Source organism: Natator depressus, chromosome 24, assembly GCF_965152275.1.
Source record: "Natator depressus isolate rNatDep1 chromosome 24, rNatDep2.hap1, whole genome shotgun sequence".
Taxonomy (NCBI): domain Eukaryota; kingdom Metazoa; phylum Chordata; order Testudines; family Cheloniidae; genus Natator; species Natator depressus.
In genome coordinates, this window is record NC_134257.1 from 8,994,535 (window position 1) to 9,010,990 (window position 16,456).

At 55.8% G+C, this 16,456-nt stretch overlaps 1 protein-coding gene across 1 annotated transcript in view; it reads left to right on the top strand.

Annotated features, from left to right (window-relative positions):
* Positions 1–2,617: 2,617 nt before the first annotated feature.
* Positions 2,618–16,456, top strand: part of LOC141977388 (unconventional myosin-Ie-like) — a 33,664-nt gene continuing 19,825 nt past the window's right edge. Inside the window, exons 1-3 of the mRNA XM_074938852.1 lie at positions 2,618–2,797; positions 13,078–13,215; positions 14,951–15,040. Coding sequence (XP_074794953.1) covers positions 2,795–2,797; positions 13,078–13,215; positions 14,951–15,040 — 231 coding nt within the window. The 5' untranslated portion in view covers positions 2,618–2,794. The remainder of the gene's footprint in view (positions 2,798–13,077; positions 13,216–14,950; positions 15,041–16,456) is intronic.

Here is a 16,456-nt window from a genome sequence, read left to right on the forward strand (position 1 = left end):
TTCCCATGTGCCTGGCCCCCAGGCCGGGAGCTGTGAAACTGGAGGGTTTGATTAGTAGTGTGTGGGGCTGCCGCCCAGGTTCCTTCTGCTTCGGACTGGGATCTCTGCCCTGGCAGCGGCATACTCTGCAGTTTTTAAACTGGCGTGAAGCTCAGCTCTCCATTGGCCGAGCGGCTTCGGCTGGGTCTGCGCAGAATTGGATGTGGGGAGTGGAGAATTGTAAGAAAGGGGAAGTGTTCTGGAAAGCCACTGTGCTGGACAAGCACACCAGAGTCTGAGATCGAGGCCAGAAGGGACTTGTAATAGTATGGACACACCCCGGGAGCTCTCCCTGTTGCCCTGCACACCCCCTGGTGGCCTGGTGCTGTGTCCCTACCTCAGTTTCCCCAATGGACTTTCAGTAAGTTCAGTGAAGTTCTTATGTAACGAACGGAGCCCCTTCGGGGGTCTGGTTTATTTAAACAAAGGCCAATCAGCTGTGCAGCAAGTCTTCGGGGTGTGGGGAGGGAACCAATCTCAGTCTGTCGGCCCCACCCAAGTCCCTCTGTCCTAGCTCATCGCCAGGAAGGCCCCATTTGATCATCTATTAATATGGAAATTCTAATATAAATTTAATATTAGTGCAATGTAATAATGCAATTATAAATTAGAGTATATACAATATATTGTATGTACTAGAATTATAATAAATGATGATCATGCCTATATATAAGCATAATCATAGTCCATTTGCAATTCATGTAGTTATAAATCAATACAATTATTAATATGCAAATTATGATTGCAGAATGCAAGATTCAGCTACCTACAGATCTTTGATCATAATCATTAACTTTCAGGTAAAATGGACAGCAGACACACCAGGTGAAACATTTTAAAATATTTCTTCTTTGAAAAATGTCATTTATTAACAGAGGAATTTCCCCCCATCTCTGGCTGTGGTGAGGGAGAAACTGACGAGTGTGGATATTTACCATTGAAAATTGAAAACTTCCAAGTTTAACTTGGCCGTCAATTTAACTTTGCCAGTGGCTCAACCAGTGACTTCCACCAACTAGCAAAGCAAAATAATACCTAACTCTTAGGTATTGTTCATAAGTACATCTGGAAACACTTCAGTCTTTGAATGTACTCATCCTTGTGACACCCCTGTGAGGCAGGGCAGTGCTATTATCCGCATTGTACAGATGGGGAACCGAGGCACCGAGAGGCTAAGTGATTTACCCAAGGTCACCTGGGATGTCTGTGGCAAAGCAGGGATGTCTCCCAAGCCCTAGGTGTAAAAGTGCCTTAAAGGTTCCCCAGGTGGCAGGGAGATTTCTTCAGCGTTCGCTGCTGCGCTAAAAGCCGCAACTTTAAATGCACATGCCTGCGAGAGGAGGGAATGCTCGCTGATTTTAGATGTTTGTTTAATTTAGATGTTGAAAAATCTAGACTGGAAAAGACGACCACCCCCCCCCCCTTCTCCCCTCCCCAAGACTGCAGAAGTTCTGAACTAGCTGATCCTGCAGCATCAGACTCGTGAACACCAGCGCACGCAAGGGGGGAAAAAAGGCCCCTTGCAGGACTGAACTAAGGGTATGTCTACACTGCAGTGTAAGCCCAGAGTTTGCTCTCAGGCTCCAGCCTAACCCCCCTTTCTGTCTACACACAAATCACACTAAGCCAGGCCTCAGACACAAGGTCTCAGGACCCCATGGGGGTGAAGGGTCCCAGCCTGAGTCAAGCGCTGTTGTTTTGCAGTGGCAATGCAGCCCCCCTGAACTCATGCTCTGGGAGGCTGCCAAAAGTATCCCACGGGCTGACTTCCTTTGTCCTCGGGAGAGTCAGGTTTTCCTGCAGTGCACCACGAATGATGCACTAGTGGCCACATTTTGGGAAGGAGTTAGGAGGTCTGGGATATGGGGGTTGGACTCAGGCCCACATCACACAGCGTAGATGATAGAGCCCCCTCTTGGGGCCCCAAGGTTCAACGGTTCCGAAGCTGGGGTTACAAACGAGTGTAGACCCTCAATTAACAAACCCAGGGTCTGCTACCTCGAGTTCTACGAACCCTGGGCGGCATTGCAGAGGGGTTGAGGCCTTCGCAAGGGTCCCAGCCCAAGCCCCAACATATACTCTGCCGTTTTATAGCCCTGCAGCCCATGACCCTGAGTCAGCTGACATGAATCAGCTAGGGGTGTTTTTTTGCAGCATCGACATACCCTAAGGGATGGGGTCTTGAACCCTGGGTCGGACCCTCCCACCTCGTGGGGGTCAGGGTGAAAATGGAAGGGGAGTTAGGCTCAAGCCTGAGTTGGCAGCTCGGACTCGCGTTGCTGTGTAGACAGCCTCCCACCCACCTCTGGTCTATTTCCCGAGTCCGATGTTTCCAAACCCTGCAGTTCCCCTTTCTCCCAGCAGGGGCCAGGAGCGACGAGGAGGGAGCCCTCAGCTGCGCGCAGCTGCCTTTCCGCTCCACCAGGGGGCGCCTGTGCGCGCTCCTCCCTTCTTCCCCCCCTCCCCCCCCCCCGCCTTGCCCAGCCCGGGAGCGCTCCGTGCAGCCAGCCAGACTCCCGGCGGTCACCTGCCTGTACCTGCCCCCGCCCCCGCCTTCCATCTTTGCCCAGCCCGGCTCCTCTCCTCCTGCCTTCCCCCGGGAGAGGCTCTGCTCTGGGGCGCCCGCCGCCCCCGGGGACGTGCCGAGCTGCTGCAGGACAGGACAAGCCGCCCCAGAGCCGGCGCCAGCCATGGGTCCCTGCTGAGCCACCCAGGGCGGAGGTAGGACGTGGGGAAGAGTCACCGCGATCCAGCCATGGTGAGTTTCCTGCTCCCCCTGGAGACGCTTCACTCCCTTTAAGATCCAACCCCCCGCTGCAAATCCCATGAAAGTCCCGTCCCCGGCGTTCCCCAGTTTAATTATTAGCTAATGGGACGTTTGGAGGGAGGGTGGTGGGTTTTTTTGCATCTTAAATCCCCATTCCCCCCCCCCCCCCGCCGCCCCTGTGAGCAGCAGCTGCCATGAATCACCTTGCAAATGGGATAGAAAGAAGCTGGGTCAGAAGTAGCCTCTGGGGCTGCGAAGGATCTTCCTTGGCCTGATTGGGATTCCCAAGAAACCTTCGATGAAGGGAGCTGCAGCCCACGAAAGCTTATGCTCAAATAAGTTTGTTAGTCTCTAAGGTGCTACAAGTCCTCCTGTTCTTTTTGTGGATACAGACTAACACGGCTGCTCCTCTGAAACCTTCCTTCTCGCCTCACTCTCTCTTTCCTCTGGCTTCTCTGCCGGAACCTCTGCACCTTCTGGGAGGGTTGGTTTTGCTTTTCCGAGCGAGACTTCTTAAAAGGGCCAAATCCTTGTTGCATCGCTATAGAGTGCAGGGAGAATATTGCCAGACCCCAGCCAGCTGCCTGTGTAGTCCCCACACTTTCTCTGTCTAATCGGGGTGCTTACGGCCCTGTCTGAGTTCTGCCCTGAATATTTACGCCCTTCCCTTTGTGAAGGTTTGGGCCCTTGATCCTGCTCTTGGATGTCTGCACTGGGTGACCCCTGAGCCCCCCCCCCCAGCCTGTGCAGATCCCTTTGCAGGATCGGGGCCTTACAGTGGACATTTAAGCTGATGCTAGGTGTCCTGGAGGAGTTTAGACAGGAGATGGTGATGTTTTTAAGGGGTGTGTGTATGTTAAGGGGCTTGGAAGATGGGGGTGTTATTCCTGGCCAGGTCGCCCCGGGAACCCCTGAAAGGCACCTGTTTCCCCTGATGCCTGATGGTGTAGGTAGAATTTCTGCCAGAGCACAGGCTGGAAGGAGAGGCTCTGAGTGCCACTGACTTTACTGGAGCTCATAAAAAACACTTGGGAGCTTTCGTGTGGCGCTCAGGTGAGAGGCACTTTAGAAATGTTAGTACAGCACCTGGCGCGGTGAGTCCCAGGGCCCCTGAGCTCCTGGGAAGGAGGACGGTGTTCAGATCCCAGCTCAGGGTTCCCATAACAGGACGGTGCTAGGAGAATGGGTTGTTTTGAACCTGATGCTTAAACGGCTTAGCCATTCCCTCCCCCTGGCATGGGCTGGGCTTTGTTTTAATGGCTGCTTTGGTTTCTGAGGGCAGCGGTGAGAGAGTGCATTACAGATGGGTTTGCAAAGGGATTTGGGGGAGCTCTTTGTGTCGAATTGGTCTGGGGTTCCCGTTGCACCGGGCATCGACCTGAATTGCAGGCCCGGGGCTGCACTGTCAGTGATTAATAGATTTTTTTTTTTTTTTTTTAAACACCAAAAGGTGCCGTTCTGATCATCTGATCTGGCCTCCTGCGTAAAACAAGCCAGGGACTCTCCCTTTGTCCTTGTCTCCATGAGGAAATTGATGGGTGTAGCAATTCCACAAGAGCTTACATGTGAATGCTCTATTCCAGAATAATTACTCACAAAGTGGAGTAATTATTTCTGAGTACAATCACTTTTATTCTGAAATAGTTTGTCTACATGGGGGAGTTACTCTGGAATAGCTATGCCAGTCAAGTTCCCCCATGTAGACAAAAATACCCAAAGATCCCTGCATTCAGCCCATATCTGGTGGTTGAGCTACAGTCCATCTTTTGGAAAGAAATGTCCAGTCTCAATATCAGTGACTCTAAGTGCTGGAGAATCCACCCTGTCCCTTGGGAATCTGTTGAACAGATTAATTAGCCTACCTGTTAAATGATGTTTTACTGGGTTCTTGCCTGGGTAATTTTGCAGCAAACAGGAGGATCTAAAACACAGGAGGAGCTAATTCTGCTCCTCATCAACCACATGTGCACAAAAATCTGGAGTAAAACAAACCGACTGACCACATATGGGCGGTGGTGGTTATAAAGTTTTTGAGGTTTTAGGGTTACACTCAGGCTGGGTTTTTAAGCTTTTCTCCATGACCATGAGGGCGGGAAACATGTTCTTTCCTTTTAATTTTGAGCAGAGTCTCTCCTGTATTCATGTGACTCCAGCAGCTGGGGCTTGGCTAAGAGTACCAGCTAGTGAGAGGTGACAACACTGCCGTTTCCCAGGTTGGATCCAGGAGTGCCCTGTTCCTTCAGGACACTGTCATGACAGGCCCTGGCTGCACTCCTGTGTAATGAGGTTTCGGTCAAGCAAGCTGATCCCTGGCCCGGCCTGCTGCTCATGGCCCTGGCTCCAGGAGCCAGACCCCTCAGAGCTGCACAGTTTTCAAACCTTCCCCTAAGGTGCTTGGACTTATTGCAGAGCCTGCGTAGACAGCGGCTCTCGTGTGGTTGGTGTGGACAGAGGTTTGAATTTTTGGTGGTGCTTAAAACGTTCTGTAGAGAGCATCTCTGCTGCCCAGGGGGTGTGGCTGTCCAGCCTGGGGGGAGGGGCACAGCCGCTTCTCACCCCTGGGGCAGGGGGTGGGGTGGGGTTCGGCAGCCGAGGCACTGAGGGAGGGGCATCGTGGGCACAATGCCCAGCCCAGCATGGCCGGCCTCCTCTGTGATGGGGTTTTAGATCCTGGCGGTTCCTCTCTGCTGCCCCCACTTCCCATCCCCCAAATGCTGACGGGGCTGCAGTCTCTGTGCTGGTAACTTCCCTCCCTGCCCCCCCACCCCAAAGAGACTCCCCGCTCGGCAGGGGGAAGCTGCGGGTTGATGGGGTGCCTGGCACTGGTTCTAGCCAGCAGCATGGGATTGAGGCAGCCCCACCCCACCTTTCAGGGCCAGCAAACACTGGTCGGGTGCGGGGGTCACTGGCTGGAGTTGGCACGGGGTCTCTATCTGCAGGCTGTGACTGGGGGGGAGCACAACCACCCTGCTCTTCCCAGGTGGTGGGGGGTCCCAGCAGGATGCTGGCTACCAGGGCCGGAGGTCGTGGCTGAGACCCACTGGGGTGGATGGTGAGCATGGACCCTGCTGGCTTCAATCCTGTGTGTGGAACAGGCTTCCCCTCCAAGCCGTCCGTGGTGCGGCTCTGCTCTGGTAGGCGGCTGCGCCCAGCGGGTCACTGGGAATCTATTAATAGAGAGTGATTAATGCGTGTGTGCGACAGTCATCTCTGCTGATTAGAGCCCGGAGTGGGGATGGGAGGGGAATGGGGATAGAGCAGGGGGCTGGGAGCCAGGACTCCTGGGTTCTTTTCCCCAATCTGTCACTGTGACCTGAGGGGTGGGCAGTCCCTGGGCCTCGGTTTCTCTACCTGGCGTGGTGAGGCAATTTGAGAGCCTCAGACCAAGCCCAGCTCGTCAGTGATGTTGCTGGTCCCTAGCTCCTCACAGGGGAGCCTGTCTCCCTGGGGTGCCTTGGAGAAGGGGGTGGCATGGGGAAGGGGGCGGTGTGGGGAAGGGGGTCACGGGTGGCATGGGGAGGGGGTAGGTGCTGTGTGGGGCGGCGTGGGGAGGGGGTCGCGGGGTGCTGTGGTGTAAGGGGGTGGTGTGGCAGTGTGGGGAGGGGGTTGTGGGGCGCTGTGGGGGAGGGGCGTCTCTGCTAAGATCAGGGAGGGGCGTGTTTCACAGCACCACAGGATCAGGCTCCTCGCCTCCAGCCTGACCATCAATTCCTGCCCCCGCCCCCCAGCTGCACCAGGCTGGTTCATCCTTAACCCTGCTCCCTTCCCCGGTCTTTGTGCAGCCAGGGGAGCCCTGTAGGCCCCACCGGGCCGGGGCCCCTGGGGCAGGATCAGGCCTGTGGAGCCACATGCCAGCAGCCTCCCACGCCGAAATGTCTGGCCCGGGGCCATGATTCAGCCCAGTTCCTCCTGCCGGGGCTATTCTTAGCTCCAGCCTCCCGGGCCCTGACGGAGGGATCCCCCCTTCCTCCCGGCTGGGCCCTTTGGGGGCAGCCCTGGCCCCCTGTTAGCTGGGGGGTGGGTGTGGCAGAGCCGGCAGCGCCGGCTGGGTCTGGCGCTGTGTTCGTGGGGACGCTGCGCCGTGTGCTGGAGGAGCTGGGAGCAGCGTGGGGGGGGGGGGGGGCGTGTGTGGGCACGCCCGTGTATTGGAAGGGGCAGGAGCATGTGTGTGCTGGGGGAGGCACTGGGGTCATGCCTGCTGGGGGTGGGGGTGTGCAAGTATAATGGGAGGATGGGAATGTGGGTGGGTGCCCTGAGGGGGCACACAGGGGGCCAGATCTTGCCCTAAACCCCTCCACCCCCATGCACAGCGAACTGATGGGTCTGGGTGGGGCCATTATTACATACACAAGCTGGGGCAAACCTTGGCCTGGTAGCAGAGGCCTGGCTTTCAGCCCCCCCCGGCCGAGATGACGTGCTGTACCCCAGAGCTGCCAAGATCCTGGCTCGGGCAGTGCCCGGCCATGCGGGGATAACGCTGCCCATAGCGAACCCAGTGCCTCAAACAATGGATGCGTTTGTCCTGGCCCCCAGTTCCTCGCTCTCACGCTGCCCTTGCTGGCTAGCGGGGGCAGCTCTGTCTCCGTGAGCCGGGCGTGAATTGCCATGGCTAGTCCTGTGCCAGTGAAATCCCGCTGCTCTTCCAAAGCCTGCCTGGTTCCCCCTCCGACAGCCCCGCCACCGGGGCACCCTCTGCACGTCCCTGCCTGCAGCGGGGTGAGCGCGTCCCGTGATGTCTGAGCATGTCAGGTTCGGAAAGGGAGCGGGACGTGATTGTCACAAACGGCCACGTGGCTTGTGATGTGGATTATGGTAACATGTGAATGTCCCAATTGAGATTGGGGGACTCCTCATTTGGCCGGGCCCTGCGCAGACCCTAACTGAGATCGGGCCCCTCCTGTCGGGCCGGGCCCTGCGCAGACCCTAACTGAGATCGGGGCCCCCCCTGTCGGGCTGGGCCCTGTGCAGACCCTACCTGAGATCGGGGCCCCCCTCCCCCTCAGTCAGGCCGGGCCCTGTGTGGACCCCAACTGAGATCGGGGGTCCCCTGTCAGGCCAGGGTCTGCACAGCCTCCCCTCCCCCAGCCAAGATCAGGGCCCTCATTATGTGGGACCCTGCAGAGACCCCTCCCCCCACCTGAGATTGGGGCCCCGTGATGCTCATGCACAAACCCCAACCAAAATTCGGTCATCCCCGCCCCGCATCGTGCCAGGTGCTGCACACCCCACTCCCAACTGAGATCGCACAGATGTGTTTAAGTTCTAAACCCTTTGGGACAGGGAAAGTCTGTACAGTCCCTGGCACCATGGCTTCTAGGCACTACGGCAGCAAGATGACAAATAGTTCCAGACAGACACAGGGTGGGAGGGGAAACCGAGGCACAGAGCACAGGTGGGACTTGCCCAAAATCACCCAGCAGGCCAGAGTTAGGAACAGAACCCAGGTGTTCTGAGGCCCAGCCCTGCGCTCTACTCACTGGACCGTGCTGCCTTTTGTTAATCCTTGTAGTGGAATTGGCCCTGTTGTAGGACCTCCCGAAGGTGTGGGGTTTTGCTGGGGTTAGGAACCTGCAGAGGCTGAAGCGAGGTGCTATTGGGGCTGAGCCCTTCTCGGCGTTGCGTCTCCGGGTAGGCAGGCTTGCACTCGCGGCTGTGTGGACGTGAGGCGTGGAGCCGCTCTGGATTTCAGGGACGCTGTGGGACGTTCAGGGTGGCACGTGATGCATTCCTTGGAGTGCAGTGAAGTTCTCCTGGGAGTTTTCCTGAGCCGGGCTGGGATCTTGCCCATACGCCCAGCTCGGGTTAATGAATAACGCCACCGGAGAAGGCAGTTTCACAACCATATGATACTGGGCTGGCTCTTGGCTGAGGGAGTAGAGACGCTGAAAAGGGTGAGGCAGTAGGAATGCAGTGTGGTTTAGTGGTTAGAGCAGGGAGGGACAGGGAGGCAGGACTCCTTGAGGTCTAGTCCCTGCTTTGAGGGTGAGGGGTCTGGTGGTGGAGGCTGGGGGTCTGGAAATCAGGACTCCTGGGTTCATTTCCTGCCTGTGGGTAGGAAGTGTGGTTGAGTGGTTAGAACGCAGAGCCGAGAGAAAGGGCCCGTAGTTCTTTTCCTGGCTCTGCCACTGACTCACATTAGAACCTCGTGCAAGTGAGTCACTTCCTTCCTGCATGCCTCAGTTTCCCCCTTGGCAGCCCGGCAATAGCACTTCCCTTCTCACAGGCCTGCTGAGGCTTAACATGGCCAGAGCTCCAGATTGCCCAAGGGGGTGGGCCCGGCCTGAGACGCCCTCCTCGCTTGGGGAGGCTGATACGCTGTCACCTAAGCGTCCTACCCACCGGTGGCTAGGCCAGGGGCTCGTTATGCGGCAAAGGGGTGGTAGGGCTGACGTCACTAGGTATAGTCGCTAGCCCTGGGGTCTCACCAGCTACCTGCCCCACTCCGTGGTGGCACGAAGGCCCTTCCACCAGCCCTGCCCACATGCCAGGCATATGCTGCCGCTCGGGGAAGCCGGGGTGCTCTGGATTGAGGAGCAGAATCCGTCCTGGGGCAGCATGTGTTCTGAGCAGCTCGCTGAGCTCTGACCACCCTGGGAGGGCCCTGCCTGCCCTGGCCCCATCCGGGCTGGGATCGGAATGGGGCTGCTCCCTGCCCCAACGAGCTGACCCGCTAAATTTAGGACAAGAGCAGAGCAAACCCAGGCACTGTCGGCCCACAGCTCCACCCAGCCCAGTCTCCCACCTCTGGTGGCGGCTGGCACCAGCTGGCTCAGAGGAACCCTGCGCTGACGGGCTAGCCCGCCCCGGGGCGACTTTTCCAACCCCCCCTTTAATTAGGGCAGGGGTCCCCCAACTTTGGAATGCTGAACGCTGTCCTCCCCGTGGGAGAGCGAAGCTAATCGCGTCCGCTCCCAGCCCTGCCGTGCATTCAAGTCTTATCCGCGTTAGACGCTTTCTGTGCCCCAGCCCATCTTGTCCTTGAGACCCGTCCCGCCCTTTGGGGCAGAGCGGAACTAGTGCTTGGCCAGTGCCCCATATCCCCTCCCCCCGACGAGCTCTCGGTTTGTAGTATCTGCATAGATGCTAAGAACTCTGCGGCAGGGCCTCTCTGTCTGCTCCCTGTTTGGCCGGCACCGAGCGCTACGGGGCCCATGGGCACTGCCACGATCCAAATAGGTCATATTTTTTTCCCCCTATTTACTCCGCATGCTCTAGAGCTGGGGCAGCACATGGGGAGAACGAGGCAGGGGTCACTGCACACAGGTGCCAGCCCCAAGCATTCATGCACCAGGAGTCGGTCCCCAGAAATCACCAGATTGGCTGTAAAGGTTCTGCAGATTAAAAAAAAAATAAATAAATAAACGTTGGGTTTCTTTTTATTTGCTGCCGGCTGTTTGAGCCTTCAGGCCTCGTGCCAAGCTTTCCACAGGGAGGTGGGAGGGCTCCGTGGTTAGGGTGCCAGCCTCGGCCTCAGGAGTCCTGGGTTTAATGCCTTGCTCTGTCACTGACTAACCTTGAATCAGTCACTTTGTGCCACAGTCTTCCTCTCTGTACAATGGGGATAAGTGCGCTGCCCTGCCTCCTGGGGGGCTGGGCGGGTAGACACACTGAAGAGTGTGAGGTGTTTAGATGCTATGGAGATGGGGGACAAATAAGTTAGAAGGGTTAGAAACTTGGGTTTTCTTAAAGGAAACAGAATCTCACGTGACTCGGGGAGCTGGGGATTGAATTAACACCCCCCGCCCCCCGATACTGTGGGAGGGCCGGCAGCACCACAGCTATGATCAGTGTAGCAAGCAGCGATCAGGCCCGGCTGTCTGACCCTGCTCCATGCAGGCCGGGGTGGCCCGGTCAAGCACCCGCAAGGAGAGCATTGTCCTAGCCTTGGCCGGAGCCTCTGCAGCGTTCCCCCCGCGCTGCCCCTCCTCTCGCTGCCATCCCTTCCCTCCGCGAGTGCCACCGGCGTCGGTCGCGTAGCAACTGACCGCTTGCATTGTCTGAGTGGGCCGGGGGACGCAGCGCTTGGCAACAGCCAGGAGCCTGTCTGAAGTTTCCTCGCTGGCTCAGAGCGGGGATGGGGGGTTTGATCGCAGTCACCCGGCCTGGGGAGGGGGCAGGGCAGAGCCACCCATCTTCTGTGCTGATGCAGCGAGGGAGTGTGGGGGGGAGAAGTGGATTGTGGGTTGTCTGTTTTTGTAGGGGGCAGTCGGGTGCGCACACATAGCCCAAACAACACACACACACACACGTGCTCACTCTCTCTTCCCCTCTCCCTCGCATCTCATCCTGGGGTACTCTGGATCCTCCCAGCTGTTAACCCAGGGGGGCAAGAATCGTGGTTCCCTTTGCCACTACCCTACATCCCCGCCTTCCCCGCCCACTGGGCAAGACCAGTAGATTGTGAGCAGTTTGCACTGCCGGGAGGATTCTGTTTCCATCCGTCTGGGTCAGTTTCTCTCCCAGCTGAAATCAAGGGCAAAGTGTCTCTGTCAATTAATAATGGAGACTGGCAGAGAGGGGAAAGTCAAACCCTCATGCTGCGCTTGGGTTGTTAACAACACCTGGCAGGGCTGCAGCAGCCTCTGCAAAGGAGGGTCAGTAGCACCTTTGCTATGGTATAGGTGGGGAAACTGAGGCACACCCATGGAGGGAGATGGAGGTGACTTGCCCAGAGCCATGCACCAAGTTCGGGATACAGCACTTGCAGGGTTGCCAACTTTTGCCATTTTACCATGCGTATTGCAATATATGGTTAGTTTTTCTTCAAGTCCCGGCTCCTGGAGTCATACGAGTGCTTGAGAATCTGAGCTTTAATTTATTTATTTTCTAAAGGCAGGTTTCTGGCCCCTGTGCTTATGCAGAAAAACTTGGAAGCAAAACTCTCTAAAGGCTCAGAAAACATGGCCCAGCATTTCTTTGTTTATTAAATCTCATTATTTTAAAGCCAATCTCACGATTTTTGTGGGGTCATCTCCTGGTTTTTGAATCCCTGGGGCTGGCAAGACGGTGGGAATTCCTGGCCAGAAGAAGGAAAAGAGAGAGCAGAGTTCTTTGTTGGTGCCGGATGGAGGGCAAGACCCCAAAGTCTTGCTAAAACGAGATAAATTTTTGTGTGTGTGTGTGAGAGAGAGAGAGAGAGAGAGACACACACACACACACACACACATGCAGGTCGTGCCTTGGTGCTGGGGCAGAGGCTGATCATAGCTTTACATCCTCTTCGTCTTTGTAGCGTCATCGTCCTGCATTTCTCTCTACAAGCTACAGACACCCGGGCATCATGCAGCCTCTTCTAGTGTGGAGCACGGCCAGTCACGTAGGATGAGGCAGAGGAGTTTGGCCTTAGGGCCCTGGGAAAACGGCAAAGGGCCAAGGGGTCTCGAGTACTCGTGGAGACCAGACAAGGCTTTGGCTTTCATGGTAGCATCTACGCTGCACAGCCTTTGGGGCAGGGACAGTCCGGTCTGTGTTTGTACAGCGCCTAGCACTCTGTGGTCCTGGTCTGTGACTCAGCTCCTAGGCGCAACCGTAATACACCTAATAAATAACATAGAACGCCTAGTGCCGTGCCGTCCTGGTTCATGACTGGGGCTCCTAAGTGTTACCGTAATACACCTAATAAATAATGTACAGCGCCTAGCACCATGGGGCCCTGGTCCATGATTGGCTCCTAGGGGCTACCGTAATACACCTAATAAGTAATGTACTGTGCCTAGCACAGTGGGTTTCTGGTCTGTGACTGGGGTGCCCTGGCGCTACCGTAATACAGAGAATAGAAGACCCAGATGAGATTGGGGCTCCACTGGGCCAGGCGCTGCACAGAGACTGTCCCTGTCCCACAGAGCCCATGATTGAGACAGACAAAGTGGGGGAATCATAGAATCATAGAATATCAGGGTTGGAAGGGACCCCAGAAGGTCATCTAGTCCAACCCCCTGCTCGAAGCAGGACCAATTCCCAGTTAAATCATCCCAGCCAGGATCCCTGTTTTATGGATGGGAAACCAAGGCCCAGAGAGATCATGTGACTCTCCCAGGCTGTCCACGGCAAGGAGCTGAACCTAGATCCCCTGATTGCCAGCCCGGTGCCGGACTCTCATGGCCCACCAGCTTGGCAGCCCGAAGCCATCCCCTCCCTGTCTGGAGCGGAACCCGACAGAGGCAGCCGAGGGCACCGTGTTTGCTGAGCGCTGGCTTCCTCCGCGCCCCCCCCCCCGCCCTGAGCTTTGCCAGTCCTGTGACCTGTCCCGTTGTGTCCCCCTCCCCGCGCAGGGCAGCAAGGAGCGCTACCACTGGCAGGCGCAGAATGTCAAGCACAGCGGGGTGGACGACATGGTGCTGCTGGCCAAGATCAGCGAGGACGCCATCGTGGAGAACCTCAAGAAGCGCTTCCTGGATGATTACATCTTCGTATCCTGGCCAGGCCAGGCCGGAAGAAGGGAGGGTGACGCCGGGAACTCAGGGTGGGGTGGGGGGAAACGCCGATTGCTCCCTGGCCCAAAGGGACAGCAGTTTGCAAAACTGCATGGGGATAATTGGGAAACGGGGGTGGGGGTCAAGCCCCAGCTTCCCCAGGATTGGCTGGTTCTGGGTCAGCCCATTGCCAGGATAACACATGGAGCAATCTAGGGGTCTCAGGCATCAGTGAGATGCTTTTAATGATCATATCAGTATCGTGACGGATTATTAGTATAATTTGTCTCTTGGTAGCGGCCCCAGTGAGATCAGAGCCCTGTTGGGCTGGGCCCAGGCAGAGCCGCAGAGTGAGAGACAGTCCCTGCCCAGGAGAGCTCATAGTTTGAATAGGCATGATAGACAAAAGGTGGGGAGGGGAAACTGAGTCACAGAGCAGGAATGTAAATGCCCGAAGTCACCCAGTAGGGCTATAGAGACAGAAATAGAACCCAGGCATCCTGAGTGCTTATCCAGAAACTATCCCTAATCCGTGCTGCCTTGATGGATGGACAGGACCAAATTCAGTATTTTACTCAGAGAATCCCCTAATTAGAGCTGGTTGGAAAACAGATTTTCTGTCTCATGAAAAATTTGGAGGTTTCAGGGTTTTGTTTCATCCCGAATTATGATGAAAAGCCAAAATTTCAAAAAAATTTGCAAAACGAAATTCTGAAGGAAAAAAAATCATTTGGGGTCAATGAAAACGTTTCATGTTGGTTTTGACCCTTTTACTTTTTAAAGATAAAATAGAGAAAATTTCAAACTCCACTGTCATTCTGAAACGAAAAATTGGAACTTTTCTGAAAATGTCCAGACGGGACGGGTTGGAGATTTTTGAAACATTTTCCAATTTTTTTCATGAGACTTAATGGAAATCGAGACGACTGTGCAAAAAAAAACCCTTCAATTTTGAGTAGATGGTGTTTTCCAATGAAAACTGGTCGAAAACTTTCCATCCAGCTCTACTCCTAATCTTGGCCTGGATCCAGGTCTCTCCTTAGTCCCCTTCCTGCTGGACTTCTTAAGTTTCCGCTGTGCCACAAACACGCACCACAGCCTTGAGCCTGGGGACTGGATAATGAAACTGACTAGGAGCAAACGCAAATTGGGAGCCGATCTCACTGCTCCAAAGGAGGAAAGTGGAGTGGAAGGGGCTGGGGGTGATCAACCTGCATTGATGGGGATGAGTAACAGAGATGCTGCAAATTTCTTCTGTATGTTGAATAATCCTGGGTGCTTTTATTAATGGCCAGGTAGAGAGTTTAATTGTAAATGCAGGGGCTCTTGCTTGTCAGGTACATCTGCCTGATGGGCGTTTATAATGCACAGGTTGCTGTGAGGTTGTAATGACCCCTTGTGTGGGACTGAACCCACCACAGCATGTCCCTCCACCACTTGAGTGAAAGGGGGAATTCTGTTAGCTGGTAAGAGGTAGTAGGCTATTACCCTAGAAAGGGACATGGTGCACAATTTACTGGCAGGTAGCAATGTCCGCGCATCTGCTGTTGTGCGGATTCGGTGGGGGGGGTGATTGTGATTGTATGTAGTTACCGTGTGTGGCCCTTTAAATACGGGGTGGGCTGTGTGGGACTGGTGGTTCTGGATCGGGTTCTGAGGAACCCTGGGTTCTTTTCCATTGCTCCTTCCACTTCCTATTGTCACTGGTCGATCCTTATCTCGGAAACCCCAGACGTACATCGGACCGGTCCTCATCTCTGTCAACCCTTTCAAACAGCTGCCCTACTTCACCGATCGCGAGATTGACATGTACCAGGGAGCCGTGAGTAATGGTGGGCCGGGGTGGGCCGGGGAGTAAGTGGGGAAACAGCCTCCAAAACATCCCACTGGGGGTTCCAGTTTCCCTGTGACCCCCTCCCTGCAGCAGGGGCTGTCGAGTGGGAGCAGGGGTACCTCTGTGCAGGGTAATTATCAAATAGCAGGGTGTGGGGACATGGATTTGATTCAGATCATGGAGATGGCAGGAGCCATTCAGCATCAGGCTGGCCTCCCCCACAGCTGGGGATCTCTGCCCTGTTAACCAGACCTTCACATTGTCCGGATCCTGCCCTTGTCCTGCAGCGTGAGTGTATCTTGTATCTCATTCTGGGGGACAAGGAAGGGAGGGGGGTAATGTGGCAGTTCGGGTAAATGGGCATATAGCGTATGCGGCATGTGGGAGACCATTACTGTGTCCAGTTCTGGGGTCCACACTTCCAACCGGCTGTTGGCAAATAGGAGAAAGTTCAGAAAACAGCTAGAAGAATTATTCGAGTTAATCTATTTAGTTTACCAAAGAAAAGGATCACGATATGATCTCCGTCTGTAAGTACCTCCGGGGGGACGAGATTTCTGATAGGACACCACTCTTCAGCAGCCAGCCCAGGGCCGCCCAGCTCTGGTGTCTCCTGGAGCAGGCTCCAGGCAGATCCCCGGGCGTATGCTGAGTGAAAACGTTGGTTAAGCCTGGCTTGGCTAAACGGGTTGGCTGTAGTTTGAAGAAGGGTTTCCCCATCAGTGCCTGGCCTGCGAGGGGGTGCATGCAGCGGGGTGACCCACAAGGAGCCCCGGGAGTGAATCCCGGCTGGGAAAGGCCCCTTCTGCCCTTGGGAGGGGAAGATAATTCCTGAAGCTGGTGAGTCACCCAGGCAGGAATTTCCAGCTGGGAGCCCTGCCCTGCTGCTGGGATGCCGAGGGGACACGTGTGATCCATGCCCCGCCCCCAAGGTGGGATCAGCAACTGGATCCACCGGTGCCTGCAGCACCCCATTGCCCCTCCCCGTGGGAGCTGCCTTGCTCCCAGCCTGCCCCGTAGTGGCAGGTGCAGAGACCTTCCTTGCTTGGTGTCCTAGCTAGATCCCAAAGAGGCGTCCGGTGCTCCAATTTCTTTGCTGTTTCAGCAGCAGCCGCCCTATGTTCACTGCAGTTCCCGATTCCCCTCCTGAAAACCCTGCAGCCTTGTCACTGTCCTAAGAGCCGTTGTGGTCCAGGCCCCATTGCAGCGGCGTTCACAGCAGAGTGCTGAGCCCCTGCAAGGGGACCGTGCGCCTGCCACCCTCCTGATCTGCTGGCATCTCCTCTCCAAGGGTGTGGCTCGGGGCTTGAGATCTGTGGACGGATCCATGGCAGGTGCTATCCCCCGGCGTAGCTGTGGGGGCGCTGAGACGGAGATCTAACCAATGGCTTTGTGAGAGGCCCG